This window comes from Hyla sarda, chromosome 4 (assembly GCF_029499605.1).
Source record: "Hyla sarda isolate aHylSar1 chromosome 4, aHylSar1.hap1, whole genome shotgun sequence".
Lineage (NCBI taxonomy): Eukaryota > Metazoa > Chordata > Amphibia > Anura > Hylidae > Hyla > Hyla sarda.
In genome coordinates this window covers 280,492,433-280,510,472 of record NC_079192.1, presented here as the reverse complement: position 1 = coordinate 280,510,472, position 18,040 = coordinate 280,492,433, and the positions used below count along the sequence as shown (strand labels likewise).

At 45.5% G+C, this 18,040-nt stretch overlaps 1 protein-coding gene across 1 annotated transcript in view; it reads right to left on the bottom strand.

Moving 5' to 3' along the window:
* The window catches only part of LOC130369295 (solute carrier family 23 member 2-like), a 346,990-nt gene that overhangs the window by 310,993 nt on the left and 17,957 nt on the right, over positions 1-18,040 (bottom strand). Inside the window, exon 2 of the mRNA XM_056574378.1 lies at positions 14,076-14,222. Coding sequence (XP_056430353.1) covers positions 14,076-14,222 — 147 coding nt within the window. The remainder of the gene's footprint in view (positions 1-14,075; positions 14,223-18,040) is intronic.

Sequence of the window (18,040 nt, the reverse complement as noted above, 5' to 3'; positions counted from 1 at the left end):
CTGTGTCATTCAGCCACTATATGGTCTCCTCATGCTGCCAACACCTCCATGTTGTGTCATTCAGCCACTATATGGTCTCCTCATGCTGCCAAAACCTCCACGCTGTGTCATTCAGCCACTATATTGTCTCCTTATGCTGCACACACCTCCACGCTGTGTCATTCAGCCACCATATGGTCTCCTCATGCTGCCAACATCTCCACGCTGTGTCATTTAGCCACTACATGGTCTCCTCATGCTGCCAACACCTCCAGGCTGTGTCATTCTGCCACTATATGGTCTCCTCATGCTGTGAACACTGCCACACTGTGTCAAGCAGCCACTATATGGTCTCCTCATGCTGCCAACACCTCCACGCTGTGTCATTCAGCCACTATATGGTCTCCTCATGCTACCAACACCTCAACGCTGTGTCATTTAGCCATTACATGGTCTCCTCATGCTGCCAACAGCTCCAGGCTGTGTCATTCAGCAACTATATGGTCTCCTCATGCTGCCAACACCTCAACGCTGTGTCATTTAGCCACTATATGGTCTCCTAATGCTGCAAACACTGCCACACTGTGTCAAGCAGCCACTATATGGTCTCCTCATCCTTCAGCCTCATCCAAGCTTTGTCATTCAGCCTCTATATGGTCTCCTCAGGCTTCAGCCTCATCCAAGCTGTGTCATCCAGCCACTATATGGTCTCCTCATGCTGCCAACACCTCCACGTTGTGTCATATAGCCACTATATGGTCTCCTCATGCTGCCAAATACTCCACGCTGTGTCATTCAGCCACTATATGGTCTTCTCATGCTGCCAACACCTCCATGTTGTGTCATTCAGCCACTATGTGGTCTCCTCATGCTGCCAAATACTCCACAGTGTGTCATTCAGCCACTATATGGTCTCCTCATTCTGCCAACACCTCCACGCTATTTCATTCAGCCACTATATGGTCTCCTCATGCTGCCAACACCTCCACGCTGTGTCATTCAGCCACTATACGGTCTCCTCATGCTTTCAACACCTCCACGCTGTGTCATTCAGCCACTATATGGTCTTCTAATGTTTCAGCCTCATCCAAGCTGTGTCATCCAGCCACCATATGGTCTCCTCATGCAGCCAACACCTCCACACTGTGTCATTCAGCCACTATATGGTCTCCTCATGTTGCCAACACCTCCAAGCTGTGTCATTCAGCCACTATATGGTCTCCTAATGCTGCGAACACTGCCACACTGTGTCAAGCAGCCACTATATGGTCTTCTCATCCTTCAGCCTCATCCAAGCTTTGTCATTCAGCCTCTATATGGTCTCCTCAGGCTTCAGACTCATCCAAGCTGTGTCATCCAGCCACTATATGGTCTCCTCATGCTGCCAACACCTCCACGTTGTGTCATTCAGCCACTATATGGTCTCCTCATGCTGCCAAATACTCCACGCTGTGTCATTCAGCCACTATATGGTCTCCTCATGCTGCCAACACCTCCACGTTGTGTCATTCAGCCACTACATGGTTTCCCGATGCTGTTAACACCTCCACGCTGTGTCATTCAGCCACTATGCGGTCTCTTCATGCTGCCAAACCCTCATCGCTGTGTCATTCAGCCACTATATGGTCCCCTCATGCTACCAAAACCTCCACGCTGTGTCATTTAGTCACTATATGGTCTCCTCATGCTTCAGCCTCATCCAAGCTGTGTCATTCAGCCACTATATTGTCTCCTTATGCTGCACTAACCTCCAGGTTGTGTCATTCTGCCACTATATGGTCTCCTCATGCTGTGAACACTGCCACACTGTGTCAAGCAGCCACTATATGGTCTCCTCATGCTGCCAACACCTCCACGCTGTATCATTCAGCCACTATATGGTCTCCTCATGCTACCAACACCTCAACGCTGTGTCATTTAGCCATTACATGGTCTCCTCATGCTGCCAACACCTCCAGGCTGTGTCATTCAGCAACTATATGGTCTGCTCATGCTGCCAACACCTCAACGCTGTGTCATTTAGCCACTATATGGTCTCCTAATGCTGCGAACACTGCCACACTGTGTCAAGCAGCCACTATATGGTCTCCTCATCCTTCAGCCTCATCCAAGCTTTGTCATTCAGCCTCTATATGGTCTCCTCAGGCTTCAGCCTCATCCAAGCTGTGTCATCCAGCCACTATATGGTCTCCTCATGCTGCCAACACCTCCACGTTGTGTCATATAGCCACTATATGGTCTCCTCATGCTGCCAAATACTCCACGCTGTGTCATTCAGCCACTATATGGTCTCCTCATGCTGCCAACACCTCCATGTTGTGTCATTCAGCCACTATATGGTCTCCTCATGCTGTCAACACCTCCACGCTGTGTCATTCAGCTACTATGCGGTCTCCTCATGCTGCCAAAGCCTCAACGCTGTGTCATTCAGCCACTATGGGGTCCCCTCATGCTACCAAAACCTCCACGCTGTGTCATTCAGCCACTATATGGCCTCCTCATGCAGCCAACACCTCCACGTTGTGTCATTCAGCCACTATACGGTCTCCTCATGCTGCCAAACCCTCAACGCTGTGTCATTTAGCCCCTATATGGTCCCCTCATGCTGTCAAACCCTCAACCCTGTGTCATTCAGCCACTATATGGTCCCCTCATGCTACCAAAACCTCCACGCTGTGTCATTCAGCCACTATATTGTCTCCTTCTGCTGCACACACCTCCACACTGTGTCATTCAGCCACCATATGGTCTCCTCATGTTGCCAACATCTCCACGCTGTGTCATTTAGCCACTATATGGTCTCCTCATGCTGCCAACACCTCCAGGCTGTGTCATTCTGCCACTATATGGTCTCCTCATGCTGTGAACACTGCCACACTGTGTCAAGCAGCCACTATATGGTCTTCTCATGCTGCCAACACCTCCACGCTGTGTCATTCAGCCACTATATGGTCTCCTCATGCTACCAACACCTCAACGCTGTGTCATTTAGCTATTACATGGTCTCCTCATGCTGCCAACACCTCCAGGCTGTGTCATTCAGCCACTATATGGTCTCCTCATGCTGCAAACACTGCCACACTGTGTCAAGCAGGCACTTTATGGTCTCCTCATATTTATGCCTCATCCAAGCTTTGTCATTCAGCCACTATATTGTCTCCTCATGCTGCCAAAACCTCCACGCTGTGTCATTCAGCCACTATATGGTCTTCTCATGCTGCCAAAACCTCCACGCTGTGTCATTCAGCCACTATATGGTCTCCTCATGCTGCCAACACCTCCACGCTGTGTCATTCAGAATTAGTATGGTCTCCTCATGCTGCCAAACCCTCATCGCTGTGTCATTCAGCCACTATAGGGTCCCCTCATGCTACCAAAACCTCCACGCTGTGTCATTCAGCCACTATATGGTCTCCTCAGGCTTCAGCTTCATCCAAGCTGTGTCATTCAGCTACTATATGGTCTCCTCATGCTGCTAACACCTCCATGCTGTGTCATTCAGCCGCTATATGGTCTCCTCATGCTGCCAAAACCTCCACGCTTTGTCATTCAGCCGCTTTATGGTCTCCTCATGCTGCCAACACCTCCACGCTGTGTCATTGAGCCACTATACGGTCTCCTCATGCTGCCAACACATCCACGCTGTGTCATTCAGATACTATACTGTCTCCACATGCTGCCAAACCCTCATCGCTGTGTAATTCAGCCACTATATGGTCTCCTCATGTTTCAGCCTCATCCAAGCTGTGTCATTCAGCCACTATATGGTCTCCGCATGCTGCCAACACCTCCACGCTGTGTCATTCAGCAACTATATGGTCTCCACATGCTGCCAACATCTTCAAACTTTGTCATTCAGCCACTATATGGTCTCCTAATGCTGCGAACACTGCCACACTGTGTCAAGCTGCCACTATATGGTCTCCTCATCCTTCAGCCTCATCCAAGCTTTGTCATTCAGCCTCTATATGGTCTCCTCAGGCTTCAGCCTCATCCAAGCTGTGTCATCCAGCCACTATATGGTCTCCTCATGCTGCCATCACCTCCACGTTGTGTCATTCAGCCACTATATGGTCTCCTCATGCTGCCAAATACTCCACGCTGTGTCATTCAGCCACTATATGGTCTCCTCATGCAGCCAACACCTCCACGTTGTGTCATTCAGCCACTATATGGTCTCCTCATGCAGCCAACACCTCCACGTTGTGTCATTCAGCCACTATATGGTCCCCTCATGCTGTCAAACCCTCAACCCTGTGTCATTCAGCCACTATATGGTCCCTTCATGCTACCAAAACCTCCACGCTGTGTCATTCAGCCACTATATTGTCTCCTTATGCTGCACACACCTCCACGCTGTGTCATTCAGCCACCATATGGTCTCCTCATGCTGCCAACATCTCCACGCTCTGTCATTTAGCCACTATATGGTCTCCTCATGCTGTCAACACCTCCAGGCTGTGTCATTCTGCCACTATATGGTCTTCTCATGCTGTGAACACTGCCACATTGTGTCAAGCAGCCACTATATGGTCTCCTCATGCTGCCAACACCTCCACTCTGTGTCATTCAGCTACTATATGGTCTCCTCATGCTACCAACACCTCAACGCTGTGTCATTTAGCCATTACATGGTCTCCTCATGCTGCCAACACCTCCAGACTGTGTCATTCTGCCACTATATGGTCTCCTCATGCTGTGAACACTGCCACACTGTGTCAAGCAGACACTATATGGTCTCCTCATGCTGCCAACACCTCCACGCTGTGTCATTCAGCAACTATATGGTCTCCTCATGCTGCCAACACCTCAACGCTGTGTCATTTAGCCATTACATGGTCTCCTCATGCTGCCAACACCTCCAGGCTGTGTCATTCAGCAACTATATGATCTCCTCATGCTGCCAACATCTCCACGCTGTGTCATTCCGCCACAATATGGTCTCCTCATGCTGCCAAACCCTCATTGCTGTGTCATTCAGCCACTATAGGGTCCCCTCATGCTACCAAAACCTACACGCTGTGTCATTCAGCCACTATATGGTCTCCTCAGGCTTCAGCTTCATCCAAGCTGTGTCATCCAGCTACTATATGGTCTCCTCATGCTGCTAACACCTCCATGTTGTGTCATTCAGCCGCTATATGGTCTCCTTATGCTGCCAAAACCTCCACGCTGTGTCATTCAGCCGCTTTATGGTCTCCTCATGCTGCCAACACCTCCATGCTGTGTCATTGGGCCACTATACGGTCTCCTCATGCTGCCAACACCTCCACGCTGTGTCATTCAGCCACTATACTGTCTCCACATGCTGCCAAACCCTCATCGCTGTGTCATTCAGCCACCATATGGTCTCCTCATGTTTCAGCCTCATCCAAGCTGTGTCATTCAGCCACTATATGGTCTCCACATGCTGGCAACACCTCCACGCTGTGTCATTCAGCAACTATATGGTCTCCACATGCTACCAACATCTCCAAACTTTGTCATTCAGCCACTATATGGTCTCCTCATGCTGCCAACACTGCCTCACGGTGTCAAGCAGCCACTATATGGTTTCCTCATCCTTCAGCCTCATCCAAACTTTGTCATTCAGCCTCTATATGGTCTCCTCATGCTGCCAAAACCTCCATGCTGTGTCATTCAGCCACTATATGGTCTCCAAATGCTGCCAACATCTCCAAGCTGTGTCATTCAGCCACAATATGGTCTCCTCATGCTGTCAACACCTCCACACTGAGTCATTCAGCCACTATATGGTCTCCTAATGCTGTGAACACTGCCACACTGTGTCAAGCAGCCACTATATGGTCTCCTCATCCTTCAGCCTCATCCAAGTTTTGTCATTAATCCTCTATATGGTCTCCTCATGCTGCCAAAACCTCCATGCTGTGTCATTCAGTCACTATATGGTCTCCTCATGCTGCCAACATCTCCACGCTGTGTCATTCAGCCACTATATGGTCTCCTCATGCTGTGAACACCTCCATGCTGTGTCATTTAGCCACTATATGGTCTCCTTAGGCTTCAGCCTCATCCAAGCTGTGTCATCCAGCCACTATATGGTCTCGTCATGCTGCCAACACGTCCACGCTGTGTCATTCAGCCACTATGTGGTTTCCTCATGCTGCCAAATACTCCACAGTGTGTCATTCAGCCACTATATGGTCTCCTCATGCTGCCAACACCTCCACGCTATTTCATTCAGCCACTATATGGTCTCCTCATGCTGCCAACACCTCCACGCTGTGTCATTCAGCCACTATACGGTCTCCTCATGCTTTCAACACCTCCACGCTGTGTCATTCAGCCACTATATGGTCTTCTAATGCTTCAGCCTCATCCAAGCTGTGTCATCCAGCCACTATATGGTCTCCTCATGCAGCCAACACCTCCACACTGTGTCATTCAGCCACTATATGGTCTCCTCATGTTGCCAACACCTCCAAGCTGTGTCATTCAGCCACTATATGGTCTCCTAATGCTGCGAACACTGCCACACTGTGTCAAGCAGCCACTATATGGTCTCCTCATCCTTCAGCCTCATCCAAGCTTTGTCATTCAGCCTCTATATGGTCTCCTCAGGCTTCAGACTCATCCAAGCTGTGTCATCCAGCCACTATATGGTCTCCTCATGCTGCCAACACCTCCACGTTGTGTCATTCAGCCACTATATGGTCTCCTCATGCTGCCAAATACTCCACGCTGTGTCATTCAGCCACTATATGGTCTCCTCATGCTGCCAACACCTCCACGTTGTGTCATTCAGCCACTACATGGTTTCCCGATGCTGTTAACACCTCCACGCTGTGTCATTCAGCCACTATGCGGTCTCTTCATGCTGCCAAACCCTCATCGCTGTGTCATTCAGCCACTATATGGTCCCCTCATGCTACCAAAACCTCCACGCTGTGTCATTTAGTCACTATATGGTCTCCTCATGCTTCAGCCTCATCCAAGCTGTGTCATTCAGCCACTATATTGTCTCCTTATGCTGCACTAACCTCCAGGTTGTGTCATTCTGCCACTATATGGTCTCCTCATGCTGTGAACACTGCCACACTGTGTCAAGCAGCCAATATATGGTCTCCTCATGCTGCCAACATCTCCACGCTGTGTCGTTTAGCCTTTACATGGTTTCCTCATGCTGCCAACACCTCCAGGCTGTGTCATTCAGCCACTATATTGTCTCCTTATGCTGCACAAACCTCCACACTGTGTCATTCAGCCACTATATGGTCTCCTCATGCTGCTAACACCTCAACGCTGTGTCTTTTAGCCTTTACATGTTCTCCTCATGCTGCCAACACCTCCAGGCTGTTTCATCCAGCCACTATATGGTCTCCTCATGCTGCAAACACTGCCACACTGTGTCAAGCAGCCACTATATGGTCTCCTCATACTTCTGCCTCATCCAAACTTTGTCATTCAGCCACTATATTGTCTCCTCATTCTGCCAAAACCTCCATGCTGTGTCATTCAGCCACTATATGGTCTCCTCATGCTGCGAACACCTCCATGCTGTGTCATTTAGCCACTATATGGTCTCCTCAGGCTTTAGCTTCATCCAAGCTGTGTCATCCAGCCACTATATGGTCTCCTCATGCTGCCAACACCTCCACGCTGTGTCATTCAGCCGCTATATGGTCTCTTCATGCTGCCAACACCTCCAAGCTGTGTCATTCAGCCACTATATGGTCTCCTCATGCTGCAAACACCTCCATGCTGTGTCATTCAGCCACTATATGGTCTCCTCAGGCTTTAGCTTCATCCAAGCTGTGTCATCCAGCCACTATATGGTCTCCTCATGCTGCCAACACCTCCACGCTGTGTCATTCAGCCACTATACAGTCTCCTCATACTGCCAAACCCTCATCGCTGTGTCATTCAGCCACTATATGGTCCCTTCATGCTACCAAAACCTCCACGCTGTGTCATTCAGCCAATATATGGTCTCCTCATTCTTCAGCCTCATCCAAGCTGTGTCATTCAGCCACTATATGGTCTCCTCATGCTGCCAACACCTCCACGCTGTGTCATTCAGCCACTGCATTGTTTCCTGATGCTGCCAACACCTCCAGGCTGTGTCATTCAGCCATTATATGATCTCCTCATGCTGCCAAAACCTCCACGCTTTGTCATTCAGCCACTATATGGTCTCCTCATGCTGCTAACACCTCCACGCTGTGTCATTCAGCCACTATATGGTCTCCTGATGCTGCCAAAACCTCCATGCTGTGTCATTCAGCCACTATAAGGTCTCCTTATGTTTCAGCCTCATACAAGCTGTGTCATTCAGCCACTTTATGGTCTCCTCATGCTGCCAACACCTCCACGCTGTGTCATTCAGCCACTATTTGGTCTCCTCCTGCTGTCAACACCTCCACGCTGTGTCATTCAGCCGCTATATGGTCTCTTCATGCTGCCAACACCTCCAAGCTGTGTCATTCAGCCACTATATGGTCTCCTCATGCTGCAAACACCTCCATGCTGTGTCATTCAGCCACTATATGGTCTCCTCAGGCTTTAGCTTCATCCAAGCTGTGTCATCCAGCCACTATATGGTCTCCTCATGCTGCCAACACCTCCACGCTGTGTCATTCAGCCACTATACAGTCTCCTCATACTGCCAAACCCTCATCGCTGTGTCATTCAGCCACTATATGGTCCCTTCATGCTACCAAAACCTCCACGCTGTGTCATTCAGCCAATATATGGTCTCCTCATGCTTCAGCCTCATCCAAGCTGTGTCATTCAGCCACTATATGGTCTCCTCATGCTGCCAACACCTCCACGCTGTGTCATTCAGCCACTGCATTGTTTCCTGATGCTGCCAACACCTCCAGGCTGTGTCATTCAGCCATTATATGATCTCCTCATGCTGCCAAAACCTCCACGCTTTGTCATTCAGCCACTATATGGTCTCCTCATGCTGCTAACACCTCCACGCTGTGTCATTCAGCCACTATATGGTCTCCTGATGCTGCCAAAACCTCCATGCTGTGTCATTCAGCCACTATAAGGTCTCCTTATGTTTCAGCCTCATACAAGCTGTGTCATTCAGCCACTTTATGGTCTCCTCATGCTGCCAACACCTCCACGCTGTGTCATTCAGCCACTATTTGGTCTCCTCATGCTGCTAACACCTCCACGCTGTGTCATTCAGCCACTATATGGTCTCCTCATGCTGCCAAAACCTCCACGCTGTGTCATTCAGCCACTATATGGTCTCATCATGCTGCCAACCCCTCCACGCTGTCATTCAGACACTTTATGGTCTCCTCATACTGATGCCACCTCCAAGCTCTGTCTGCGGCAGTGATTCTAAAAGAGATGCCGGTAATCTGCATGTTATTTTGAATAACAGTATTATTTTACTATTTGACGGATTAACAGTTACAAAATAGTGCACTACATAGACGTACGCATGTGGTATGCACTTATGAGGGCAGAAAAATGCGTTACAGTACACTTAAAAAAGTAACCGAGTGAAAACACTAGCTGCAACAGTCCAGGCCAGTGCACTCTTGCAATCGCGGATATTTTTAACCTCATATTTAGAGTGTGCTCCTACAGAAACTGATGTTGAGGAATAGGAAGACTTGGAATATATGTTAAGGATTAGAGGCTTTGGAAGAAAAATATGCAAAGAGTTTGGGATCCAGAGGGAAGGAGGCTGCTGGAGTTTGTAGGAAACTGGGTTATTCTGCTTCAGACAGTTTAAGAAACTGGGACGCAAACTTGTAACAGGCTGTCTTTATGGAAATATTTCTTGAAGACATCCACACTTCAGATGTGCAGCAAGTCTTTAAAAAAGGGAGTTAGCAACATGGCCCTAGGAGGATACTGGTATAGGCTGCAGAATACGTGGATGAAGAACATAAACAATACAATGTAGATAGGAGACGTGCCAGTAGATTCTCTGGAGTGATTGTTGTAGGTAAACTCTGCCCATGGTTGGACATGTATCCAATTTTCATGCTGTAAGGAAGCATACTACCATAGGTAATATTCTTTTATCTTGTTTACATGTGTGTGGTTTAAGAGGAAAACAAAGAGTCCTCCAGAATTTAGATGTGAACTGCATCCATGATCTGATAGAATATAGAGGGGTAAACCAAAAAGGCATAAATATGCCAAATAGCCTCTAATAAAACGTAACTTTTATTGTGCTTAGTTAAAATGACATGAAATAAAAAGGGCATGACCAACGTATCAGCATTTGCTGTCCACTTATGTCGTAATGGCCACGGCTAAAGTCTGAGGGTTATATCCGTGGCAACACTGATATTTTAAAAGCAAAAAGACACTGCCCCCTTTACAATATCAGTGTTGCCACCCTAATAAAGGGTATTCTTGTTGTTACAGTACATAGATGGTGATGGTGAACTGGAACAGCAGCAAACAGTCTAACTGTAAGAAGCCACACTGAGTCCACATGGTCTATTTCTTGGAATCCATCCCTTTTTTTTTTTTGTTTGTTTGTTAAGTCTGATATCGGACAGTCAGGGAGGAAAAACTGGGAATAAATGGTCTATAGAAATTGGCATATGCTAAAAATCTTTGGATGGCTCAGAGGCCATGTAGGCATGGTCAGTCTAAGACAGCAGACAACTTCTCCAGATCTATTAACAGATCAGTATTGCCACAGCTACTTCACTTCTTTTGAATTGCTTCTTTAAATAGCTTTATGTGCATGTATTCACCAGTAGGCAACTGCCTTCAAAAAAGGGATAATGTGTGGACATTTATTTTAAAAAGCATTAAAATCCACTAGTGCAGTGTGTTTTTTATCTAACTTGTTATTTATAATGAAACATTGGGGAGACACAATACAGCCTTTGAAAGATCGGTAATTCAGATTAAATTTCCTGTATCGACTCAAGAAATGTTTAATTAAAACTAAACACAGAATTCATCAATTTCACCCCAGACTGAGGGTCTGATTCCCTGAATGAACACATCATAGATCTGTTCAATGCTGTTAGTTTGGTGGGTGAACAGACGGATGGTAGAACTAAAAGTGTTAAAGAAAAGAAAGCAATTGTATTGAGTCTCACTGGAATCTCTGCAAAGCATGTGTCATCTGTTATTTGCCTCATTCCAGATGTGCCTGTGATATTTAAACTGTTTTATACGGATCTGTACTGTTGGTATAATGCTTATACTATTATGCCATTTTAACTGTAATGTGCCAGGTAAGGCTGGTTAAGGGTTTATCCTACACACTCACAGCTAGGAATCTTCCAGAAGGGAGGAGCTCTGATCCAGCCTCTCTAGAGATCCTGTTCTGAATCTGAACTCTTTCCTCCTCTCGGTAAAGAGAGGCAGTCTAGAGCAAACTCTGCTGAGGGGTTGCTGAGGGAAAGTGGTGCAGGAAAATTTGGGGCAATGTCAGTTTATTCTTCTTCTCATCCATTCCAAATCAGAGAGCAGAAGGAAAAGGGGTTAGGGGGAGAGTGCCTGTCCATCATGGACCAGTAGGTGGTGAGGTCAACTCCAGTGTGGGGCTCTGCACTCTACACTAGGACAGAAGTTGGATACCAAGCCTAGTTGAGTCTGTATTCCAAGTCCTGATTCTTCAGATCTGCACCTCCCCAATGGGAATTGCAGTACTTGTGAAAAAATTATATGTAAGTTGTTTGCAAGTTACATTTGTGCCTGGCTGCTTATTTTGCACATTACCACCACGGGCACCCAAATACCATCAGCCAGGACACCTACAAAGTGAGTGCCCCAGGGAAACTACAGATACTATACTAGAGTTTAAAGGGGTATTCCACTTGCCAGCATTCGGTGTTTAGTGTTCCGGTGGTTGGCCATGCCCCTCGTGATGTCACGGCCACGTCCCTTCAATGCAACTCCCATAGACTTGCATTGAGGGGGCGTGGCTGACCCCAGCAGCGCAAAAACAGCGTTCGGAACATTTACATTCGAATGCTGGCCATTTAAGTACCCCTTTAAGGAGTCTGTGTGGAAGCCCCTCTGTTCATTGTTATAGTGACCCATATAACTAACAAAGTACCACAAGCCTCAGAATTCCCTAAGTTTGCCTTAAATTGTTCCATCTTCCCTCCATCTGGGATGCAGCAGAAGATACTTCAGTACAGTCCACAATTCTTATTCACCTCTCCTTATGTATGCACACACATGGAAGGTATGCACATCATAAGTGCTTTAATGAATAAAAATTCCACATTTGGAAGAAGCACTGAAATTGGATTTATTTTGCCTTGTCCACTACCCCTTTAATCTTTATTCAGGCAAAGGCTGCGTAAAGACTATTTTGTAATATTTATGTAGGGGGTCATTTTTCTAAAAAAACAACTGTATTTATTTGTTTTGAAATCTTTTTCTTGGCAGTATTGCATTCTCTATAAAAACAGGCCATGAGACAAAGCTTCTATAGTACACACAGTGGGATTATTAGTTTTTACATTAACATGCACCATTACTATGAGTACAAGAGTCAAATGGACTGGGAGAAATAAATGATAAAGTCCATAGTAAATAAAGCTTGCAGTAGCTGTTGAACTTGTACTTGTGTTGTTGCGTCCTTGCTCACATATTTAATCATGCAAATGTTACAATAACCAGAAGAGACAAAAGCTTTTGTGACTTGGAATGACTCATTGCAGTGTTACTGCATCCTGTGTTAATTTTAATGTCTGTTCTACAGTAGCTTTAAAACTCAACCTAATGTGCTAGCACGTTCATGTGCAATTCATTAGTGTTAAGTATGAAGATTCGAAACGAGAATTTTTACCGCGAATATCGGCACTTCGAGAAATCGTGAATATTTAGAATATTGTGATATATATTAGTAATTACGAATAGTTTTTAATGCAAATGTATGCAAATATTTATGCAAATATTGGCACTTCCAGACTGGACACTGGTCCCTCTGTTCTTTTAGGTGAGATATAATTGCACATGTGCACTATGCGAAATTCATTACGAATTTTTGCATGGAAAAAAAAACAAAAAAGAACATAGGGAATATGTGAATTTCGCCAACATAGGACAAATATTCATCCATATATTAACGAAGTATTGCAAATTCAAATGTGGCCCCTGCCGCTCATCACTACAATTTATTAGAAACTAAACATGCAGGGTATGTGCAATGTTAAAGGAATAAGCATTACTGTCAGCAATATAGAACAATATAGAAAAGTAATAAAATGTGATTTACTGCATATGTTTTTACATCATGTTTTGGTGGACCACTGCTTTCTCCTTACTACTATGTGGCCTACATGAGGACAGAGACCCTATCCTATACTTTGTTTTACACTGTCCTGCCGCTGATGCAGCTATTTCTATCACCACCCTGTTACTGCTACCAGGCCATTACAACCTGATCATCCCAAAAAAGTATTTGAATTATCAGAAGTACAAAAGCCACTTCTTTTTTTTTTTTTTTTTCAAGATGCCAATCCTGACTAGCAGCGGAGTACCCCTTTAAGGGGCTTAGGCCGTTTAAAAATAATTGCTAATTCAAGCTTTACTTCAAACTTATTAGCTCAGAATCAAACTTTTTGTTATCTGGCAAACCTTCTGAAGCTGATTTTTGAAAAATCTACTTGGGAGTTTTAGACCGTACCCACCAACAACAGGTACAATCTGAATATGTTACATGCAAATTTTAAAGTGGATTATCTGCAGATTTTTGAGGGTACATATGAATGGGGTTTTTATAGGAGTGTTCCAGTCTAAAAACTATTTTTATTTGTGCTAGGCATAGTGTAAAAATAAACAGTGATACTTACCTACCTCTGTCCCTGCAGCTTACATTACCATGACTTCTGGTCCTCCACTTCTCGTGGCTTCTGCCTGGCTCCAAGACTTTCAGGACTTTCCAATTCAGCCAATCACTGGCTGCAGTAGTGTCTTAGACAATCATTATCTGAGCAGTCCTGGAGCAGGCAGTAGCATAGAGAAAATGGGGGGCGGAAGAAGCTGCAAGGGGAGCTGTGGGGGACTAAGATAAATAAGCATCACTTTTTTATTATTGAAACAAGTTGTATTTTTCTAAACCTTTTTTTCTTTCATTTTTTGTGTAATTTTTTTCTGCAAATAAAAAAGTTTATACCAACCTGAAATGCCAGTAGTATACACAAATACCAAGGTGGTTTATCATTAATCGCATAAATTAATTCCACCTGTGATTTCTTATAGTTTTCTGTAAAAATGGGGTCAGATATGTTGAGGTTTCTTAATTCAATATTGTTGTCAAAGAATTTCTGTAGAAAAGAAAACAAATCATTGAATTAAAATGATGGAACTTTTTTTTATGGTCTAGTATATAGCACTGGATGTTACACATTACAAAGGGTACAGACTAAATGGGGTTGTGTGGTTTGATATAAAAAAACAACAACTATTTTATAGAGGAGAGTAATCATTCCAAAATTCAGCCAGAGCATAGAGTAGCTCCAAAGAGGGTCTCTATATGCGGAGGACCCAGCACATCTGTGGATCACAAGGACAGTCAGGGATGCCCACAGACCATAGCGGATTGCTCAAGGTCCCTGCAGCGGCACACCCTCATCTACTGTCTTACTCACTTTTACATTGTAGATTATAAGCTCTTGTGGGCATCTTTTTTTTTTACTCTCCCTGTGTATGAGTCTGACTTCAGCAGATACATTGTTTAAAGGGGTACTCCACCCCTAGACATCTTATCCAAAGGATAGGGGATAAGATGTTTGATCACGGGGGACCTGCCGCTGGGGACCCCCGCAATATAGCATGCAGCACCCACCTGTTACTGCTCCGGAAGCGTTGGAGGGTCTGGCTCCTGACCACGGGGACGGAAAATCGTGACATCACGACTCCGCCCCCGTGTGATGTCACACCCCGCCCCTGAATGCTAGTCTATGGGAGGGGGCATGACGGCACACGGAGGAGGAGTCGTGACGTTACGATCTTCCGTCCCCATGGTCGGGAGGCGGGAGCCAGACCCTCCAGCGCTTCTGGAGAAGTAACAAGTGGGTACTGCATGTTATATTGCGGGGGTCCACAGCAGCAGGACCCCCGCGATCAGACATCTTATCCCCTATCCTTTGGATAAGGGATAAGATGTCTAGGGATGGAGTACCCCTTTAATCTGAATAGAAAACTCACTTTGTAAAGATATTGGCAACAGTTTTAACTACAATTTTTTGGGCTTCCTGACTAGAGGAGTAACTTGAGGCTCCTAGGTCCCTGTGAAAAATCTGTACCAGGAATCCCCATCTACAATGTGCAATATATTATACTGGTGTCATCTCATGTGGCAGTGGAGCATTGGGGCCCTGGTGCAACTGCTACCTCTGTAGGCCTTATAGTTAGGTCCCAGCTGACAGGTTATATTTTTAAGAAGCGTGCTGCAATGCAGGCATCTTTTCTGCCAACTAGGAGGCCTGTTGTTAAAAATTCAGCAACATTCGGTCATTCGTGGCAAAAAAGCATGCAGTAATTAGCGGCGGTACTGCAAATTAGCTGCAAGGTGTGAACATACACAGCCTAACAGTACTAATGTTTGATTATAACAGAGTTATTGATTGTATGGCACAAAAGTAATGACAGGTTCTTTTTAACATTTGTGTAGGTACAAGTGACAGGATATGAAATTACTGAACAAAATGAAAGTAAACACACTTTTGTTCACATATGAATTTGGTGTTTTATATAAATAGCATCTTATAATTAAGAATATCCAGCCACTTCATTTACTAATAAAGAGATTAAAAAAATAAATAAATATATATATATATATATATATATATATATATATATATGTGTGTGTGTGTGTGTGTGTGTGTGTTAGATGCCCTCTGAATAAGATATTGACCAGATAAATCTATCAGGCATTAGATTTTTGTATTGTAGCTATTTAAAGCTTGCACAAAAACTGGCATATTTGCATGTTTTATTTTTTATTAAGCCCCTTAAAACTATAATACCAGTGAAATCAATTTACTATATTACGTAACTAACTTACCTTTAATGCATTTAACATAACACTTTTGCCAGATACTTGTGGTCAGGTGCTGCCATCTATTGTTTTTATAACCTATTGCATATATTTGATCAGATGAAGTTATAGAATATAAAGCTATTACATCTGGTCACAGGTGATGTGATCTCTGATAGTAGATGTTCTGAACAACTACACAAGTTGTAAATAATGTAGATTTTATGCATATTGCGCATTTTTTGTTGTTTTCATTAAAAAAATAAAAATAAACTATACATGCAGGAAATGGACCAAACATAGTAACTAGTTGACTACATTAAAATCAATAGGGTCACTGCCAGTACACCACAGTATGTTGACAACCCTTCTGGTTTACCCTGAGCATAAGGTTATATCGGAATGGGAACAGCCCCCTCGTAGGATAAAACAATGGGTTATCGAACACATGGAGAAGGAGAAATGTCGGCACTGCCGCACTCACGATACTGCCGGAGTATACTGGATCACTGCACCGTCAGGTCCAAATGCCACAAATCCGGTGCTCAGTCCGCCATAAGCATAAGCGTAGATAACTTGAAAGAAGAGATCGCAGACGGCACTCACGGAAACAGCAAGAAGTTTTATTCGGGATCACTGGTCCACGCAACAAGAACGCCAGGTAAGTCAAACTTACCTGGCGTTCTTGTTGCGTGGACCAGCGATCCCGAATAAAACTTCTTGCTGTTTCCGTGAGTGCCGTCTGCGATCTCTTCTTTCAAGTTAAAACAATGGTTTAGCCTGTCATAAGGATGCATATACAGTTGAAATCTGGGGATAGTCTTGTCCTGTCACTAAACTCTTATAGACCTTAGGCTGCTGTATGCCTGTAAGAAGCCTAAATCAGTGCAGAACATCAAGGGAAGTTTCAGTTTGGCCTTTTTTTCCTTTTGTGCAAACAGGTGGAAATAGGCTTATTCGAAATCTCACACATGTCCCACACTTTTTTTCCCAGGACTTGACCTCTGCATACAGTGATTGTGTGGTGCTAATACCTTGTCTATACAAGAAGACTGCTGACTGCATCATTACACTACAGACTATAAAGGAGTATACAGCACTGATCAGATGAAGTTGTAGAATATAAAGCTATTACATTTGGTCACATGTGATGTCATCTCTGATAGTAGATGTTCTCTTTTCTTTTCTTCTTTATCTGGATCCGACTAATATGAAGTCTTCTCCTGATCACTGGCCCGATCACAAAAATTAATTACACCCCATACCATCCCCCTAAATGAATCACAACAGAGGATGCGCATTTAAATTAAACAGAAATCCCAGTGGGATGCATTTTTACCTATGCCACCCCCTCCCAATCATGAGAATAAAGAGTACACAAAAACAACTTAACCAGTTACACAGACTAACGCACCTTCACCCTAAAAAGGCACACTCACATACACTGTCATCACTTTCACCTTCACAAAGCACACACTCGTTCACCACCTACACAGAAGCTCTCAAACACACTGTCACGATGCCGGCTGGCAGGAGGTGGATCCTCTGTGCCAGAGAGGGATTGGCGAGGACCGCGCTAGTGGACCGGTTCTAAGCCACTACAGGTTTTCACCAGAGCCCGCCGCAAAGCGGGATGGTCTTGCTGCGGCGGTAGTGACCAGGTCGTATCCACTAGCAACGGCTCACCTCTCTGACTGCTGAAGATACTGAAGATAGGCGAGGTACAAGGGAGTAGGCAGAAGCAAGGTCGGACGTAGCAGAAGGTCGAGGCAGGCAGCAAGGATCGTAGTCAGGGGCAACGGCAGGAGGTCAGGAACACGGGCTAGGAACAGACAAGGGAACGCTTTCACTAGGCACTAAGGCAACAAGATCCGGCCAGGGAGTGCAGGGGAAGTGAGGTAATATAGGGAAGTACACAGGTGATCACACTAATTGGTAATTGGGAAGATTGGGCCAGGCACCAACATTGGTGCACTGGCCCTTTAAATTGCAGAGACCCGGCGCGCGCGCGCCCTAGGGAGCGGGGCCGCGCGCGCCGGGACAGGACCGACGGAGAGCGAGTCAGGTACGGGGACCGGGGTGCGCATCGCGAGCGGGCGCCAC